The sequence below is a fragment of the Aspergillus eucalypticola genome (assembly GCF_003184535.1).
Source record: "Aspergillus eucalypticola CBS 122712 chromosome Unknown BO83scaffold_21, whole genome shotgun sequence".
Classification (NCBI taxonomy): domain Eukaryota; kingdom Fungi; phylum Ascomycota; class Eurotiomycetes; order Eurotiales; family Aspergillaceae; genus Aspergillus; species Aspergillus eucalypticola.
The window spans coordinates 205,541-222,241 of NW_020290295.1; the positions used below are offsets into that span (position 1 = coordinate 205,541).

Here is a 16,701-nt window from a genome sequence, read left to right on the forward strand (position 1 = left end):
CATGCCATTCCATGTCTAAGTCAATATGATAGGACTGGTAAGGGAGGTCACGTGATGGGGTTCCGAGCCTCCGTCGCGCTCAGATAGTATGCAATCATTTTCTCTACCTTTCCCAACTTTTGACCTACATCAGAAATATCCATGCTTTATAGAGAAGTTTACTATGTCCTATTATTCCGTTGATTTCGCTATATATAGAGTACTCGCAATGATTCATCTCAATTCCGACTTGCCCAGTCCTGAAACCACCGCAGACACTCGACATTCACTGTACCCGATCCTCCGGCATTCGAAATTTCGAGACCACTTATTATCTTCTTCACCAATACCTCAACTTTCTTCCCGTTTGCCGTCACTGGAATCTCTGGACACTCGCTGATCAACCCTGGAACATGTCTTGGTGAGAGCTCCTCCCGCACGGTACGGCAGATCGCCTCAGTTAGGGCCAGCGTCCAGCGCTGACCCTGGCGCATCTTGATAAACAACACAACCGTCTCATCAGAGTCCTGTTGCCGACGCCGACCCACGCACAGCCCATCCTCAATCTGCGCTGCGAAACGATGCTGAAGCAAGTTGTATATTTCTGCACTACCGAACCGCACACCGCTGGGGTTCAGTGTCCCATCCGACCGGCCTAGCATGATCAGTCCGCCCGTGCGCGGATTGATCCGGATGTGATCACCGTGAGCCCAAATTCCAGGGTATCTGGCGAAGTAGGAGGACTGGTATCTCGACGAACCTAAAGCGCCCCAAAACTGGATCTGGATGATGTGAATGAGATCGATCAGTCGTGCTTATATCGGAGAGATCATACAGTGAGGGGAAAATGCCGTGGCGGGAAGATGAATATCACGAATGGAACCTTCCTGGACAGACTGAAACACTTACCGGTTGGCTTGGAAATGACTTGACGCACACTAGCTCCCCTGGCTCGCCTGTCGCACTCAAATCAACACCTGTGGGCCCACAAGTCTGAACTGCCATACCCAGCGCGATCGCTTGAATCTCCCCGGTGACCACGGGCTTCAACGGGGAGGGCACGCCAAAATCGGAGATTATGTCCGTTCCGCCTGATATCGAGCCGAGATTCACATGCGGGCCGAAAGCTCGATAGATGTAACGGAATGTTGACGGGCCAAGCGGCGAGCCCGTGGAGTAGACGGCCTTTAGCGTCTTCATGGATGGGGTTTTACGCCAGTGTCCTCCGCGCTCCAGCATGGAAAAGTACGTTGCGCTGGCCCCGAATTGGGTGATGCCAAGCTCGTCAATCAGCTTCGGCATAGCCAACTCCTCTTTGACCGATATGTTCTGCCTAACGGGTGTGTAGTGAAACGGCGACCCGTTATACAAAACCACCGTAGCTCCAGAGGCTAGTCCTGACACCAGCCAATGCCACATCATCCACATGCACGTCGTCACGTAGCAGAGTCGATCGCCCGGCCGGATGTCACTTTGCAGAATATGTTCCTTCTTGTGCTGCAACAGCGTTCCAATAGCCCCGTGCACGATGCACTTGGGCTCGCCTGTGGTGCCTGAGCTGTAGAGAATGTACAAGGGATGCTCAGCCGGCATATGGACAAATTTCAGCCGGTGTGTCTCGGATCCTTGGGTGAGGAAGCCCTCGTATGTCCAGCATGTCATGGAGGACGCAGGCCCAGAACCCGGAAGGTTAGCCTGGATGCTCGCTGCAGTAGGCACAACTACCACAGCTTCTAGGGAGGGAAGACTGGCGACGATCTTCTGGGTCTTGGGCAGCACGGAGTATAACTTTGCATTGTAGACGACGGCATTATCAGTGAACAGGAGCCGAGGTTCGACCTGTACGAGGCGGCCCAGCGTCCCTTTGACGCCTGTATCGGGGCTGACGGCTGTCCAAATGGCTCCTAGCGAAGTCGTAGCCAGCATTGCGACGAGAGCAGTGCTGTGATTGGCGACGTATCCCGCCACTCGATCGCCGGGCTGAATCTTCAAGCTGTGCAATCCGGCCTGGCACCGGCGTACCTGCTCGCGCAGGTCTTTCCATGTGATAAATTCGCGGTCCCCGTCCCCCTCGTTGATGGACATTACCGCGACGGTTTCCTCTGACACTGTCTGTGTAGGGAACAGGAGGTTCTCTGCGAAGTTAAGCCTGGCACCGCTGAACCAGGCGGGTGGTGGCCACATTGGAGCCGCATCGTCCACGACCTGATCGTAAAATCGCGAATATCGGATCCCGCAAAAGTCCCACGCCTCGGCCCAGAACTCGCTGCGGTGCGTGATACTCCAGTGGTGGAGGTCTTGATATGTCTGGAAAGAGTAGTCATATTTGGTGTTTACTTTTTGCATGAATGCCCACATCTGGGTCTTCTCTGGAGCAGCGTGACGCCAGAGTATCTCATCGCGAGCTTGAGATTCGGGCAAACGGCCGTTGTCATCAAGAGCAGGAGCATCATTCCTTGCTCCGCCTGAACCCGGTCGATTGAATAGCTGGAAGAGCTGAATGAACTGGTTGGCAAGGGAGCCTTCGCTTACCCAGGCACTCAATCGGTGTAGATACTGGGGCGCCATGAGTTTGGAGTGCCGCCCAAATTTGTTCCTTCTCTTTCCTTCTGCTTTCCTGTTTCTTTTTTGTTACGCCGTTCTGTCTTCTACTATTTCTTTGCCACACTGGAGAATGAAGGCCTCCTATACGGGACAGTCATCAGCAGCATTTCCCCCGGCCAGTATGGAGTGTGGGAGACACCATCAGTCCTTGCTTGGCCGGGGTTTGGAAACAAAATCCGATGGAGACGAAAGAGAAGTCGAGGCAGGCGCCGCACCAGAACGTTATGTTGTAAAACCCGGGACTGACCTCACTGACCAGGGTGCCAAAGCCCGACATCCACATCCAGAGTGTGCGCTTCCACACAATTGCAAATAATGTGTACGGGCCCTTCTTCTCACTGTTCTCCATCCCGCTTTCTTGAGCTCTAGTCCTTTGAGCTGTACTCCTTTACCATCCTGATATACTGATTGTGACTCTCTAGCCCTGTTGCGAGAAGGCATGTTCACTATGCGTTCCACTGTATCCGACTTGGACGACTTCGATTCCCAACTTCCTGTCTTCGACAATGTCTCCAAATTCCTTATAACGGATGATGTCGACCAGGTTTTCTGGTGGCAGACGACGGGACGGCACTTCGCGCGCATGATGCACGAGGCTCGCTACCCAGAAGCTCGCCAGGTCGAGCTGCTGCTCTTTTACCGATTTGTGATCGCCCCACGTCTGGGACCCCGGCCGATCAGCGCCACCCCCAGATTCTACAGTCGGGTCGCCCCAGGCGTCGGGGATGGCTCTCCGATCGGCTACAGCTGGCGCTGGGGCACTGGCCCTAACTCCAAACCCCAGATCCGGCATTACATCGAGGCCATTGGCCCCCTGACGGGGACGACAGCCGACCCGCTGAACGAGTCCGCCGCCAAGGAGATGCTACACCAGTTGGGCCAGCTGGTGCCCGGGGTGGAGTTGCCCCTGGCGTGGAAGTTTGCCGCGCACATTCGACCCAGCCTGACCGACGAGTCCACGCGAGCAGTGGCAGGTTCTTCCATCCTAATCGGCCTACAATGCGCCCCGGACTCCCAAGGCATCGATGTGATGGCAGGACTGATGACCCGGTCACCGGCGCAGGTCCCGGCGCTCCTGCACACGATTTTTCCGCGGGCCATGCGGGATGCCTACGGGCCAGACGCGTCGCTAGATGGGCTGAACATGGTGCGTGAATTTCTGGAGCACGACCCGCACGGCCAGTACCTCACGATCCTGGGCACGACCGCTATCGATTGCTGCGATGCTGCTACTTCGCGGTTCAAGGTCTATGTAACCACGACAAACACTTCGTTCGCCCACTTGGCAGCGGTTATGACCCTAGGTGGCCGCAAGCCCGAGTCCCCAGAATCACTGTCCCAACTGCAAGAGTTATGGTACGCTCTCAAGGCGCTGGATCCCAAATTCCCGACGACGGCCGAAGCCCCGAGCACTGTCAATAACAGCAACGGAACGACCACTAATGGAAAACCGAACAACGCTAATGTCAGTGGCGTTACCTTCTACTTTGACATTCATCCCAAGTACAGCTTCCCCCATATCAAGCTACAAGTCGACGTCAGCAAGCATACGACCAGCGACCTAGATGCCATTCACGCCGTGACGGGGTTTCTTGCGCGCCGTGGACAGGGTGCTGATGCGCAGGCCTACATCAACGTTGTGCGCGCCATGATCTCTGATGAGGAGCTGCGTACGCGACGCGGCTTTCAGGCCTTTTTTGCCTTCGCCTTCAAGAAGGGGGAAGTAGACATCACCTCGTACTTCCTGCCTCAGATCTACCGGCGGTATGTGGAAATCGAGGACGAGCTGGCGCTGGAGGAGGGGAATTTCAAGAAGAGAACGAGTCCCAAGTCACAGCGCCGGAGCCGCTTTGAGGCTTACTAGTCAGGAGGGAAGGAATCTGAGGGTGATAGCATCGTTGAGTAAGTGCGTATTAAATTAATTATGTAATGTCTCGAGCGATCAACACATCCTAATTCTGAATCCTGAGGTTGCGTCCTGGAAACCAAAGATAATCGGGCAAACAAACAAGTAGCGTCAGTAGTATATGGCCTGGAAACCCACTGGCGGGTAAATGATGCAGTCAACCCATCGTAGTAGAACTATATACTCACTCTAAGCCAGTAATAATATTAGCACCTGCCTTACTGTATACTACAAACATTCAGTGGAAGTTCATCGAGTCTAAGTTGACTGCAGTGCTTACGTTCCAATCCAATGGAACTTGAACTGACACCGCTCTTTAATGTACGGAGGTATACCTAGTACTACTAAGTCTGTTCCTTTACTTTAGTCGTGAGCTTCAATTATATTCGATACCGCCCCTTAATCTGCGAATTTATGCCTACTACTATTTGGTGGGCATACTGTTGAGATCTCTTTCGGGGCTGGCTGTTACTCTACAATGATACTATTGTGCTACTATATATAGCATTCCGATCAAGTAGTTTTAGTATGAAGTAATCCCTACAAAAGTGTTGTTGAAAATTCGATGTCACGCTAAACTAAACTGTGTAGCCCCTTACCCGGCCGCCATTCCAGTATCAGATCCATTCCGGACTGCTTGAAGATGAACAGCTGACGAACAGTCCAAGGCTGCTCGGGTCGCGTGAATCGAGGCTGGGTATGGTCAGCCAGGCCATAGAAGATGAGGGGAAAGCGTGAGTCTCACCTGCATCAAGGCAAAAAATGTCGGAATGAACTTATAAATTTCCATCTCTGCCACGTGCTTCCCGATACACCCGCGTGGTCCATGCCCGAACGCCAGGTCGTGTGCGTTCATGGCACGCATTCGTTCCTTGTATTCGGTGTCAGTCTCGCCCGGCCGCATCAGCCAGCGTAGAGGGTTGAATTCGTCCGCATCATCACCGAATATGGCTCGATCACGCCCAATCATGTCACCGTGCATGCCGATAACAACCCCGCCGGGTAGTCGCCGGCCATCTGGAAGGGTGACGCCACCGGGGGGTGTCTCCCGCTCCATCATACCGATGAAGGCAAAGTGTTTGCGCAAAGCCTCGCGCACCAAGGCACCACAGAAGGGGAGCTGGAAACGGGCAATAGAAAATGGCACTGGCAGTGGGCCATGGTAGCCGTTCAACTCAGCTGCAATATGCTCAAGGATCCAGGGCTGTCTGAGTGCGTAGTAGATAGCCGTACGCATTACAACCGCGGTGGTATCACTGCCGGCGATGAGATTGGCCTGCATGTAGCCAATCAACTGACCGTCGGAGATGGTCGGATCTTTACGTTGTGCCTCCAGAAACCGGTGAGCGAAATCGTGCGGCTTTTGATCGTGCTGTTGCCGTGTCTCGAATTCCAGGGACTTTTCATATTCGATGCGATCTTCGAGGATACGCTTACAGCGCATAGCAAAGTGACCCGACTGTTTAGGCTTGAAAAATCTACTGACGGGGTTCAGCCGCCATATACGATCGATTATCGGCATTGCCAAAGCCTTAACACAGTTAGCGGACTTGTCACGTCGTGACCCCATGTTTAAAGTCAGATCATGGGAGGGGAGAGTGTTCATACGATTCCGCGATAGTCCAGATCCTTTTGCAATTGTTTCAACACGCCATCCACATCACCACCGGCCTTCATGAACCCCAAGTTTTGGCTCATGGTCATCTCCAAGACGACATCGAAGGCGACTGCCATACGTGAGCATGGCCTCAAACCCAAGATGGCTGTTTCATTGTAGGTTAAACTCACAGTATTGCACCCAGTTGTGGATATCACAAGAAATCTTAGGCCTAATAAACAACTCGTCTATTCTTTTGTAGAATAGTTCAATATTTTTATCCACGTACGGTTCGAACTGCCTCCAAACATTGTTGTCAGCTTTCAAATCAGTCCCACCTGTGCCCACATCATAGTGTCTCACACACCTGCAAGATGCTGGTCATGGCATATGCGCCAGCAACTGGCTTACGAATGCGCGCATGAGTCTTGTTGTCGGCGGCGGCGAACATCGTGGGCTGCTTCTTGCCTTTGTAGACAGGCGCCATGGCTTTGACCATGTCCGACTGTTGCGGATCAGTATGCGAGCTAGCGATGGTGGCTTTTGGCAGAATACCTTTTTAAATTCCGTATGAAAACCGTAGATTAGATCTACAGCTCCAGGGTCGGAGCAACTGACCATGCGTGGGCCAATTCGTATGAGGGCCGAGTTGTGGGCCGCATGTAGCCCTGGGAGATCTTCTTTGAAGCGCCATTGCCAGACCTTGTACAGACGCCACAGGTCAGTGAATTTAGCAGCAAAGGGACTGGGTATGTCCACAAGAACGGGTTGGAAGAGATTCGACAACAGGTGGAAAGCTAGGTAGGCAAGGGAAAGCGTGCAAAGGATGTAAGGAAGAGGAGGGAGCGCCTCCAGGCGCTCCTGGCAGTTCTGCAAGAGGCCGGTGATGAGCATTCTGTGCCTACAACCAAGGTGAGAATCGAGGCTTCGAAGGTAATGTGATCACAATGAGAATGTTCTTGGGAAAATGTTAGATGAGAAGACGTCTACCGTATGCTAGTTTTGTGGTTTATTGCGATCGGAGTTTGGGCTTTTGAGCGAAGTACAATCAAAGTCCGACAGCATGAATGGGTATAATCTTCGCAAGGGTTTCCCAACATATGAAATTAAGAGAATGGAATCACGAGGGTAGCTATAGACAACTTTTTCTATGTTCGATGTTTCAATATATGTGTAATCGAGTCAATGTATCCTAAGGAAGCATTCGAGCCTCTACATCCAAACTGCACCATCCCAACTTCGCAACTCAGCGATGGCAGTTACCACAGTAAACAAATTACCCCCCTCCGCTTGCAGAGTTGTAGAATCAACTATCTAACAAATCACCCTCATTTTGCTTAGGGTTCGAGGCACGAAACATGAATACTGAGCCTACAACTCGCGTTTCGACCTCCTCAAAGTTCACGCGCAGAGCATGCTCAAAGTCATATGCATTATCATCAATATTGTGAAAGATGCCGGCTTTCAGCACGCCGCGGCGCACATGGGCAGCGAAGCAATTGTCGTTGCGCACACCCTTGCCCAAAACGCTGGCACCGTGTATGACGCCGTCGCGGGTCATGTTGCGCTTAATGTGCTTGAAGACAGCGCACTTCTCGGCCACAGTGGCCGGAATGCAGTGCAGCAGATAGTACATGGAAACCGAGTCGAACTTGTCGGTCACCGGCAGGGGTTGTAGGATATCAGCTTGTAGGCCGCGCGCGTCCGGGCGGCCACAGCGCTGCAAGCCCAGATCCAGCGCAGGCCGTTCCAAGTCCAGAAGTGTCAGGAGCGTCGAGGCGGGAATTTCACTTCGGCGAAGGTAATATCCTGTCCCACTGCCGATGTCGAGATGGTTTTTGCCTATATTGGCTCGGAATTGTGGAAGCAGGTATTCGGAGGTACTGCAGCCCCAGGCCCAGGTCGAGACGATGCCCAGGACCCAGATCTCGTAAACCAGTAGATCCCATGGCTTATATATGACTTCCTCTTTGGGAACCGAAGGAGGCTTCTGAAAGTCATCGGTCACGGTAGTGGATGTAGTAATGCTGCCGGATGTCATGCTGGCGATGTGTATCCTCAATGTGGTACGATGACAAACAATATCGGCCAGAAGTGGAGGAGGCCCTTATTTTCATCGTACCATAAAAAGGCAAATCGGACTTTGCCTTTATCAATCTGGCAGTTTATGCTAAGGTAGTGAGAAGTGGCAGTATAAAATCCGAGTCTAAAGCCCGGCGTAACTCAACCCGACCAACACCACAGTGGCAGGTAACACAATCTACGCCAGCCTGCACAGTACTCATCTTCCGTAAAGCTTTTTACTCCCCCTTTACTACACTCACATTATCGAGTCACAGGCAATGTCTACACGAATTCCCTTTGACGAGAGCTACTGGGAAGAATACCTGTCGGGGCAAGAGGCGTCCCTCCCAGCTCTCCCAGCACTCACTCAACTCACACCCAGGGTGACTCGGCTCCTGGCCGGCAACCCAGGGGTCATGCAATTGCAAGGCACGAACACATACCTGGTCGGCACGGGTGCCTCGCGGATTCTGATCGACACTGGGGAAGGCCGGCCGATCTGGCACACCATGCTGGTAGAGTATCTTCGAGAACACTGCCTAACACTGGAGTATGTGTTGGTAACGCACTGGCACGGTGATCATGTGGGCGGAATTGCCGATCTGATCAAACACAGTCCGACACTACAGTCACGCATCTACAAGTATCGACCAGACCGAGGCCAGCTGCCCATCGCAGACGGGCAGCAGTTCAAGGTAGCAGGTGCGACGGTACGCGCAGTATTTACACCCGGCCACGCGATAGACCACATGTGCTTCCTTATCGAAGAGGAGAACGCGCTTTTGACTGGGGACAATGTGCTAGGCCATGGTTTCGCTGTCGTGCAGGATCTGACGGAGTACATGGGAAGTCTCGTGCGCATGGCAGCGCTAGGCTGCGCAAGGGGTTACCCAGCCCACGGAGCGGTCATCGACGATCTACCCGCCAAAATGCAACTGTATATCCATCACAATGAGGCGCGCGTGCAGCAGGTGACCGCCGTGCTAGCGGAGACTATGAGGCAGCCCGGAAGACGGGGTGGCATGACGGTCCCCGAGATAGGACGGGCTATATATGGTGAGGTGCCTAGGGAAATCATCGAGAATGCAATCGTGCCGTTCCTGTCGCAGGTCCTATGGAAACTGGCGGATGACCGCAAAGTCGGTTTTGAGCCAGGCGAGACGACCGAACGGCGATGGTTTGGGTTGGTAGCACGATAATCGTGACTGATCGGTGTAATTAATGACCATCCATACATACACATCATTGATACATCGTATATATTCCTCCTAAGGAAGGGCAAAGGCGACGGTGAGTGCAGAGAATTGTGGGATTAATGAACATGACGCCCAATACGAAATCGGACTTTTGCTACCTCTAGCCTCTAGAACTCACTATGTCATCCTAATCTGCTGCCTGAGCGCCCGCCTTGGCCCGCCGCTTTTCCGCAATCTCCCGCCACTCTGCTATGGGTCGGTGCAGCACGTAAAATCTTGATCGTGACCGGCGTACGGCTTCCTGGATTCGTCGAGCAGCTCCTCGGTAATACACAGCCACTGCGCGATCCACAGCAGCCTCTTTGATCATCGCTGCCGCCAGTTCAGTACTGTCCACCAGTGCGTGGTTGCCGCCCTCCCCACCGAAGATCGGCATCGCATGCCACGAGTCCCCGACGAACACCACGCCTGTCTGCGCAGCTTGCAAGGCATCCGCCGTTGGCATGCACACGCATCGACTGATCCAGTGGAACACTGAGTGCTGTCGGATGGTCTCCGAGTTGATGTACCGTGCCCACGGCTCCGCGAGCTGCCGCGACGGCAGTTCATCCAGGAGCGCCTGGGGTGGCTCTCGCGTCTGGACTTCTGGCTTCTTATCATTAAACAATGGGTCATTTTCGCCGGACGCTGGTCGGGAATATGACCAATCAAGGTGCACCCGCGTCTTCGTTATGTTGCAGACTGTGATCGGCGTATAAAACCCGTCACCCACACCCGCAAGAATGTTAGCATTGCCGATGACAGGACGCAGGTAGCGGTCGTACTCGTCGCGCGACACCTCAAACTCGCCATGATATATCACTACTGGCACCACTTCTGGAACGATATGTGGCAGGACCTGCGAACGCACTGCGTTGGGCAGAGGGTCAGTAAACACGTGTCCGCCAATATGCAATAGAATATGTGGACAGTTCCAGTCTTGCGTACCCGTCGAATGCACACCATCAGCAGCAACCACCGCCGAGCCGTCATATACAGCTCCATTCTCGAAGACTGCCTGAACGTTGCCCATTGACCCAGATATAATCTTGAGCTTATGTCCATAACGCACATCCAGCTGGTCATCCCCGCAGTCGGCAATCCAGGCCCGCAGTGCATTGCGATTCGCTCGCACAACCGCTGGCCGGGCATTAGCGTCCGGTTCGACGAGTATCTGGCCTGTCATGTTATCGCGCATTGCAAGGTCAACCCAGCCGGTGCCACCGATAAAGCGGTCTGGTGCAACAGCCTTGGTCATACTTTGGGGGGACAGCCCGCCGAGGGCCTCGAGCAATGGTGAGTAGCCCCAGTCATGCATGGAAATGGCAAACCCCTGACTGCGTTCCGGCGAAGATGCCTCGAAGACGATGTTTGAAATATTATTATTTGTCAAGATTCGCCCAAGGGCAAGGCCCGACAGACCCGCACCGATGATGAGGACAGGGCGTGAATTGTCCATCCTGTGCATAGCGTCGGGCGGGGAAGTTAGCGGCATTGTGATATGCTGGATGATAAAAGGGCTCGAAAAAACATGGGTATATCTTTCTCATAATCTTCAGACGCGTAATATTAAAGCTTGCGCTCGCTGTTCTCGCGTGCTGCCCAAATTCCGCTGAGCCGTCCAGATTCCCTCCAAAATCCGAGCGCTGCCCGCTGAGAACAAAATCCGTGAAGGACTCGCTCTCAGCCCAGATTGACTTCTCCGTACATCTGGTCCCAAAGTAGCCAATCGGAAGAAGAGTTGAGATTGAAAGCATTGTTCACGGTTGGGTCGGCCGTGCTCATATCGTCGAAAAGCTCATCGAAGGAAAAGGCCCCATCTGTAGCTTGGTCTGCAGCAAATACGCTGTCATCTCGCCGATCGGTATCTTTGGGTTTGTGTTGAGCGCGCAGCGTAGCAATGAAACCCGGCTCGGGAGATGAATTACGCGGCGGATTCAGTAGCCAGGCCTTCAAAGCGGCCTTGCCAATCGTAGCATACAAGGTCCTTCGGCCCTGACTCAGTGCTTCGTGATTCTCGTAGACCTCTGAAACCCTTTTCCAGGCAGCATCGAGCTCTGATGGTGAATAAAACCCAACCTTTGCAATGCTTCTCAGAATGCAAAGGAGGGAATCCCACACAAAAAACGCTTGCAGTTGCCAGCGAAACTTCTGGGTTGCGGGATTACTATACATGGCATTTCTGGTGTCGAGGACCTTTTCAGCAAGGCTGCAGAGTTGTCTCTGCTGTGTGTCGGTTATGGTTTCTTGCTTGAGCAGCGGCATCCGCGCGCGTAACCGGACAGCACTGATGGCGGATCGCATAACGCCGCTAGTCAGAAAGTGCAAAGGGCTCAAGATGTCGCAGTACCGTAAGAACTTCTTTTCGATGAGGTCTTCCACCTCATCGATCAGTCGCTCGATCTCCTCTGGGGTGCGGAACTCGATTGTCCCCCGCCTCCCTTCTGCTGGACCCCGGTTCGAGTGTAGAAATTTGACAGCTCCATCCGGGCCAAGCAAAAGATCATCTCCGATGCCCCCCGTTGGTCATGAGGCGGCTGGGTCATGCCGGGGAAGATCTGATCATCGTTAATGTTTAGCGGTAGCTTAGTATCCCAGCTGCCGGGTGAGATGGATATACCCGTGCCGGAGGTTTGACCTGCATAACTGTCCAGAGGTAGCAGTTGCCAGAAGAGCCGCCGGCGTATCTGGACCTCAAATGGGGGTAAACCGATGCTCTCGCCGTCTCGGTGCAGTCCTGTGCGTTGGGCCAGGCGAATTCCAATACCAGTCAGAATCCAGAAGGTATGAGAATCGATTTGAGTGCGCAAGGAGATAAGGAAAAGAGTGTAGGCCTGTAAAACCGGTAACGAGGTCGTCTTGAGCCAAGACGCATTTACCAATGCCTGAGTGACTGCCGTTCGATATTTGCGCATCAAGTGGGCTCTGGAAATATGGAGTTCATGTGAACACTCGTCGTCGGACATTGAGAATACGGCGAAATGATAGATGGCAAACAGCAAGCATTCATCGTTCTTGGAGGCAGTCGCTGGGTGCTTGGAGACGGTTTCAACTACCTTGGCGACTGTCGGAACATGAAGAATCTTGCAAAGAGGCTCGACGTTCTCCACGTAGGCATACCAAAGCTTGGTCGCATGCTCGTAGCTAGGGTGAAGGTGGGTGAGGCTTATCGTGCTTCTCATACTTGCGTCCGAGATGGATTGCGCCGCGAGGGCACCAAGAAGACCAGTTGGAGTGGCTTTGTCGGGACCAAGCTCATCTTCAATATGAGTTTGTTGCTCGGACTCGGACAACTCACCTAGGTCACCTTCGCCAGCGTCGAGGAGCAGAACATCGTCAATGTAGCGAGAATTGCCATAGTTGGGAAGCAGTTTATCCGCTGCAGCGTCAGCCTGCGAGTTCGCTGTCCCCGGAGTCGGTGCCTGTATACTATTTGCTGAGGCCTCCAGGTCCCTTCCGCTAGTAATCGAGGGATTGGCTATTGGAAGAAGATTGTGGTCGTGCAAGATGCGCTCGTAACGTGCCAGACGTTCATGTATATCTTCCTCGCCCCGGCTACGGTTCCTCTTGCGCCGTGGCGGTGGTTGCTGATAGACACACTCGAGCCTGGCCTTGATGCAGTTGGCACACTTGGGCACCGCGCGGTTGCATTTGATCTTCTTGCGCACACAGGCTTGACAGTTGAAGCGGATCGGGGTTGACGAGGCCCATTCGCAGGAGCCATTGTGCGCGTCAAGAGGGAGGGGCTTTGCCGGGGCAGAAGCAAGTGGGACAAGATTTCTTGTCTCTTCCATTTTGTGGTACCCTATATGTCCACTCTTCTGTGTGGCTATAACTAACTGCCGTATTCATTCGTAGTCGGTGTGTGGTGGCATGACTTGGGGAGGGACCCCCGGTCATTTCTTCGCGCTAACTTGTATTCCACCCACGACACTAGCTCGCCAGTCATTAAGACTAAATCTTGGCCAGTTCAGGAGGTAGTTGAATGTTCATATACTAGATCCTGTTGTTACATCTCTCTGTTCACCCTCATATATATTATAGCAAGTACAGATCAGTAGATATAAATGATATATATAGAAGCACTAGACCTGATCTATGAATAGAATTGAAGAACAATAGATTCTCAAACCTACATAAAAGCATATTCAATCACAACAAGGATGTAGACGCTGCATATCACATCTTCGATTTTCATTATTACATGATTTCATTCTGATTGCTATCAATTTACATACAGCCTTTTCGGAGAAGTGAAAAGAAGTAGTATATAGGTCAGAAACATTGTACATAAAAAGTAATGTGTCGTTCATTTCCATTTCCATATGAGAAAAGAAATCCCACTCCTCTCATTCAGGCATACCTTAGATAAAAAAAAAATTTGAGACATCGTTGTCATCCTCTGTTCACTTCCACTGTCCAGATTTTCCAGTTCGTTTACTGGGATCGATGTTTTAGAAATGTGCAACAGCCTTCTCAGTGGACCCTAAATCAGTGCTAGAGGCTGTCGGCTATGTCAAGACGCCTATTCGACCGGCATATTGCCGTAAGGGTACATTTAAGCCTTGTTAGGAACGTGAGCCTTGGGGACAGCACCGGTGCCGGCACGGGTGATGGCGGCCTCACGGGCACCGCTGAGACCATACTGGCTGGGGATACCCTCCACACGGTGGGTGGAGTTGATGTTCTTAACGAGGGTAAGTTGCCAGCAGGTAGCACCACCCTGGCGGGAGGTGATGGTGGAGTAAGCCAAGAAGTATTCCCAGATCTGGAAGTAGTCATACGTTAGTATCGTCCTGTCGTATACACTGAACGGGGATTGGAGAACTCACTCTGAACCATCTCTTGCCGTACTTGGCCTCAACCTTGTCACGGTTGCCCATCCAGTTCCGGTACCAGCGCCACAAGGTAGCAGAGTAGTGCACACCAATAGTGTCAATGGCCTTGATTTCGAATCCAGCAGCCTCCAGTCTGTCAACGACGAAGCCAAGGGGAGTGCTAGCGTCAGCGCCAGGGAAGATGTATTTGTTCATGAAAAGACCCCAGATGAGATCCTCGTACTGCCAAGACTTGCGCAGACCGGCGATCTGCAGGAAGAAGACACCATCGTCGTCCAGCATGTCGTAGACCTGAGAGAGGAAGGACGTGAAGTGACGGACACCGACGTGCTCGGCCATCTCAAGGCAAGTGATCTTCTTGTAACCGCCATCAACCCGAGGAGCGTCACGGTAATCAAGGCACAGGATACGACTCTGGGACTCATCAACACCAGCATTGCGGAGACCCTTGTTACCCCAAGCAGTCTGGTTGCGACCCAAGGTGATACCAGTGACCTGAGCGCCATAGTGAACCGAAGCATACTTGGCCAGAGTACCCCAGCCACAACCGAGATCAAGGACAGTGTCACCGGGCTTAACGCCAATCTTTTCGCAAACCACAGCCAGCTTGTTGTCCTGCAGTTCCTCCAGAGTCTCTTCCTTGTTGGGGTCGCTGATGATACCGGAAGTGTAGATCATACGGGGGCCCAAGAACCAAGCGTAGAAGTCGTCACCGCGGTCGTAGTGGTCACGAACCTGCTCCTCATCTAACCAAAGTAGCTCAAAGTCAGCGCGAAACCCCCACCACCGTGCCAAATGCCATAAAAGTAGACACGTACCTTGGGAGCGGGTGTGCATCAGCATCTCAGGGATGAAACCGAAGAGGAAGTGCTTGTAGAGACCCATGGTGAAGCGGAAGTTGGCCCAGTCGTGTCTGAACTCCAGAGCCTCCAGGGCATCACACTTGAAGTCCACCTCGCCATTGAAGTACTTCTCGTAGAAGACCTCCATGGGAATCTTGCTCTTGCCACGGTAGGCAGTACGATCATGCTCGCTGTGGAAGTTCAGGTAGTACTCGACGGGCCGACCAGCATACTTGGCCTTTTCGTTCTTGCGGGGAGAGATGGAAGAGGCGATGGACCAGAATGCCATCAGAATGGGGACGGTGGTGAAGATGGCGAAGAAGATGGTGGTGTAGAAACCACCACCGATCTGGCGGGCGAGATACCATGGGACAAGGATGAGGAGAGCGAAGAGGAGGGTGTTGGAGAAGCTATCGCTACCCTGAGAATCCGCGGGGACGGGGGCATTTTTGATGGCCGGATACTAGCAAAAACAGGAGAAGATTAGCTTACTGACATTGTGAACTGAATTGACCATTCCTGGTTCAGAAAAGTATGTGTCAAGAACCCTGGAGGAGCTCTTCAGGAGCTGTTCATGTGCTACAACTAACTCACCGAGGTAGTCCGCACACCGCAATCGTCGGCGGGAGTAGTGCAGGAGGCGGGTGGAGTTTCGATGAACTCGAAGTCCTCTGGGGACTCGGGATGAATATTCGTCATGGCGGAGGAGACGAATTGTCGAGAGGGAGAGGGGGAGGGGGAGGGAGAGGGAGGAGGAGAGGTGGGAGGAGAAAGAGAAGGGAAGAGGAGAGGGAATTGGAGAAAAGAGGGAAGAACAGGATTGCTTGTGAGGCGGGAGCGAGTGGATTATTGCTTGAGCAACTGATCAACCGCCAGGGTTCGGAAGACTGCGCCTAAGCAAGAACATGAGAACTTCCTCCTCTCTCGTCTGTGATTGGTCTAACTAATTTTATCGTGTGATGCTACAGGGGTTTCAACAGGCATTCGTTATATTTATCTGCGTGATAACATGATGAAAAAGTAACTGAAGCCTGAACTACCACTACATGAACACTTCCTGCAGCAGCTGCAGCTTTTGCTGTAAGGCTGGGAGAAGAAGTGTTGATTGCTTGGACAGGTTTCCAAGGATTCTAGACGAAGTGGTCCAGTCCAACTGGGTCTCGCCCGGGAGGACAAGCGGTGAGCGTTGCATAGATTATCTACCCTAATTAGTATCGATTAGTAGTAGTTATATTGGCGCTCTCTCTTCTCTCTTTTTCTTGCGTAAAGTGCCAAACGTACTCAAAACCGAAGGTCCTTTATTTGGCTGATGGCTGATTGCAAAACGACCTAGAACAGGTACAACTTTCTCACGTTCCGCGGTCGGGGACCAGGACACCTCCTAGCCAGTTACTATCTTTATAACCGATCTCAACTTCCCCATCCAAGGTTGGCATTTGGTCTTTTCCTCGGGTCTGAAACCCAAACTGCGGTGCGTGGCCCCTTTTGCTTGGTCCAGTGGGCTTAGTCATGGGCGTTGCAAGTGAAGTTGCCCCTTAAACCAGCTTAAGCAATTGAGCCATCAAACGGTTAGCTTGGGAGCGAACCACTGTTTGAGGGCCGGCAACACCCACTACAGGAGGGTCCATTACGAATA

The 16,701-nt window shown here is 52.6% G+C and overlaps 8 protein-coding genes across 8 annotated transcripts; 2 read left to right on the forward strand and 6 right to left on the reverse strand.

Moving 5' to 3' along the window:
* Positions 1 to 130: 130 nt before the first annotated feature.
* BO83DRAFT_342664 (acetoacetate-CoA ligase) lies at positions 131 to 2,547 on the reverse strand (the record flags this gene model as incomplete). Its single annotated transcript, XM_025528663.1, has 2 exons — positions 131 to 761; positions 919 to 2,547. 2 exons carry the CDS (start codon positions 2,545 to 2,547, stop codon positions 219 to 221), a joined length of 2,172 nt encoding a protein of 723 aa, XP_025385660.1. The 3' UTR covers positions 131 to 218.
* On the forward strand, positions 2,431 to 4,492 carry nscD (prenyltransferase nscD). The gene is made up of 2 exons (XM_025534857.1): positions 2,431 to 2,902; positions 3,006 to 4,492. The coding sequence occupies exons 1-2, from the start codon at positions 2,899 to 2,901 to the stop codon at positions 4,445 to 4,447; spliced, it is 1,446 nt and encodes a 481-aa protein (XP_025385661.1). The 5' UTR covers positions 2,431 to 2,898; the 3' UTR covers positions 4,448 to 4,492.
* Positions 4,493 to 4,949: 457 nt separating this feature from the next.
* On the reverse strand, positions 4,950 to 7,211 carry BO83DRAFT_365607 (cytochrome P450). Its single transcript, XM_025529677.1, has 6 exons — positions 6,642 to 7,211; positions 6,452 to 6,591; positions 6,278 to 6,339; positions 6,098 to 6,216; positions 5,235 to 6,020; positions 4,950 to 5,182 (listed from the first exon to the last, which is right to left on the reverse strand). Exons 1-6 carry the CDS (start codon positions 6,978 to 6,980, stop codon positions 5,063 to 5,065), a joined length of 1,566 nt encoding a protein of 521 aa, XP_025385662.1. The 5' UTR covers positions 6,981 to 7,211; the 3' UTR covers positions 4,950 to 5,062.
* A 63-nt stretch (positions 7,212 to 7,274) lies between these two features.
* Positions 7,275 to 8,278, reverse strand: BO83DRAFT_94379 (class I SAM-dependent methyltransferase). Its single transcript, XM_025537727.1, has one exon. The coding sequence runs from the start codon at positions 8,125 to 8,127 to the stop codon at positions 7,393 to 7,395; it is 735 nt and encodes a 244-aa protein (XP_025385663.1). The 5' UTR covers positions 8,128 to 8,278; the 3' UTR covers positions 7,275 to 7,392.
* On the forward strand, positions 8,278 to 9,729 carry nscB (metallo-beta-lactamase type thioesterase nscB). Its single transcript, XM_025537726.1, has one exon. It carries the CDS (start codon positions 8,429 to 8,431, stop codon positions 9,347 to 9,349), a length of 921 nt encoding a protein of 306 aa, XP_025385664.1. The 5' UTR covers positions 8,278 to 8,428; the 3' UTR covers positions 9,350 to 9,729.
* On the reverse strand, positions 9,534 to 10,853 carry BO83DRAFT_400887 (FAD-dependent oxidoreductase; the record flags this gene model as incomplete). The annotated part of the gene is made up of 2 exons (XM_025533430.1): positions 9,534 to 10,255; positions 10,334 to 10,853. 2 exons carry the CDS (start codon positions 10,851 to 10,853, stop codon positions 9,534 to 9,536), a joined length of 1,242 nt encoding a protein of 413 aa, XP_025385665.1.
* Positions 10,854 to 11,068: 215 nt separating this feature from the next.
* BO83DRAFT_450639 (putative C6 transcription factor) lies at positions 11,069 to 13,179 on the reverse strand (the record flags this gene model as incomplete). The annotated part of the gene is made up of 2 exons (XM_025536810.1): positions 11,069 to 11,806; positions 11,839 to 13,179. 2 exons carry the CDS (start codon positions 13,177 to 13,179, stop codon positions 11,069 to 11,071), a joined length of 2,079 nt encoding a protein of 692 aa, XP_025385666.1.
* Positions 13,180 to 13,556: 377 nt separating this feature from the next.
* On the reverse strand, positions 13,557 to 15,866 carry BO83DRAFT_409976 (putative cyclopropane-fatty-acyl-phospholipid synthase). Its single transcript, XM_025534174.1, has 4 exons — positions 15,660 to 15,866; positions 15,042 to 15,528; positions 14,218 to 14,969; positions 13,557 to 14,153 (listed from the first exon to the last, which is right to left on the reverse strand). Exons 1-4 carry the CDS (start codon positions 15,762 to 15,764, stop codon positions 13,944 to 13,946), a joined length of 1,554 nt encoding a protein of 517 aa, XP_025385667.1. The 5' UTR covers positions 15,765 to 15,866; the 3' UTR covers positions 13,557 to 13,943.
* Between the last annotated feature and the right edge of the window lie 835 nt (positions 15,867 to 16,701).

Bases quoted from the DNA above. Each gene is read 5' to 3' on its own strand.
- BO83DRAFT_409976 (XM_025534174.1), bottom strand. From the start codon at position 15,764: ATGACGAATATTCATCCCGAGTCCCCAGAGGACTTCGAGTTCATCGAA. The intron at 15,529-15,659 runs GTGAGTTAGTTG...TGTTTTTGCTAG, and splicing joins GCGGTGTGCGGACTACCTCG to TATCCGGCCATCAAAAATGC. The intron at 14,970-15,041 runs GTACGTGTCTAC...TACTTTGGTTAG, and splicing joins GATGCACACCCGCTCCCAAG to ATGAGGAGCAGGTTCGTGAC.
- BO83DRAFT_365607 (XM_025529677.1), bottom strand. From the start codon at position 6,980: ATGCTCATCACCGGCCTCTTGCAGAACTGCCAGGAGCGCCTGGAGGCG. The intron at 6,340-6,451 runs GTGTGAGACACT...ATTCTACAAAAG, and splicing joins ATGACCAGCATCTTGCAGGT to AATAGACGAGTTGTTTATTA. The intron at 6,217-6,277 runs GTGAGTTTAACC...CACGTATGGCAG, and splicing joins CCACAACTGGGTGCAATACT to TCGCCTTCGATGTCGTCTTG.
- BO83DRAFT_94379 (XM_025537727.1), bottom strand. From the start codon at position 8,127: ATGACATCCGGCAGCATTACTACATCCACTACCGTGACCGATGACTTT.
- nscB (XM_025537726.1), top strand. From the start codon at position 8,429: ATGTCTACACGAATTCCCTTTGACGAGAGCTACTGGGAAGAATACCTG.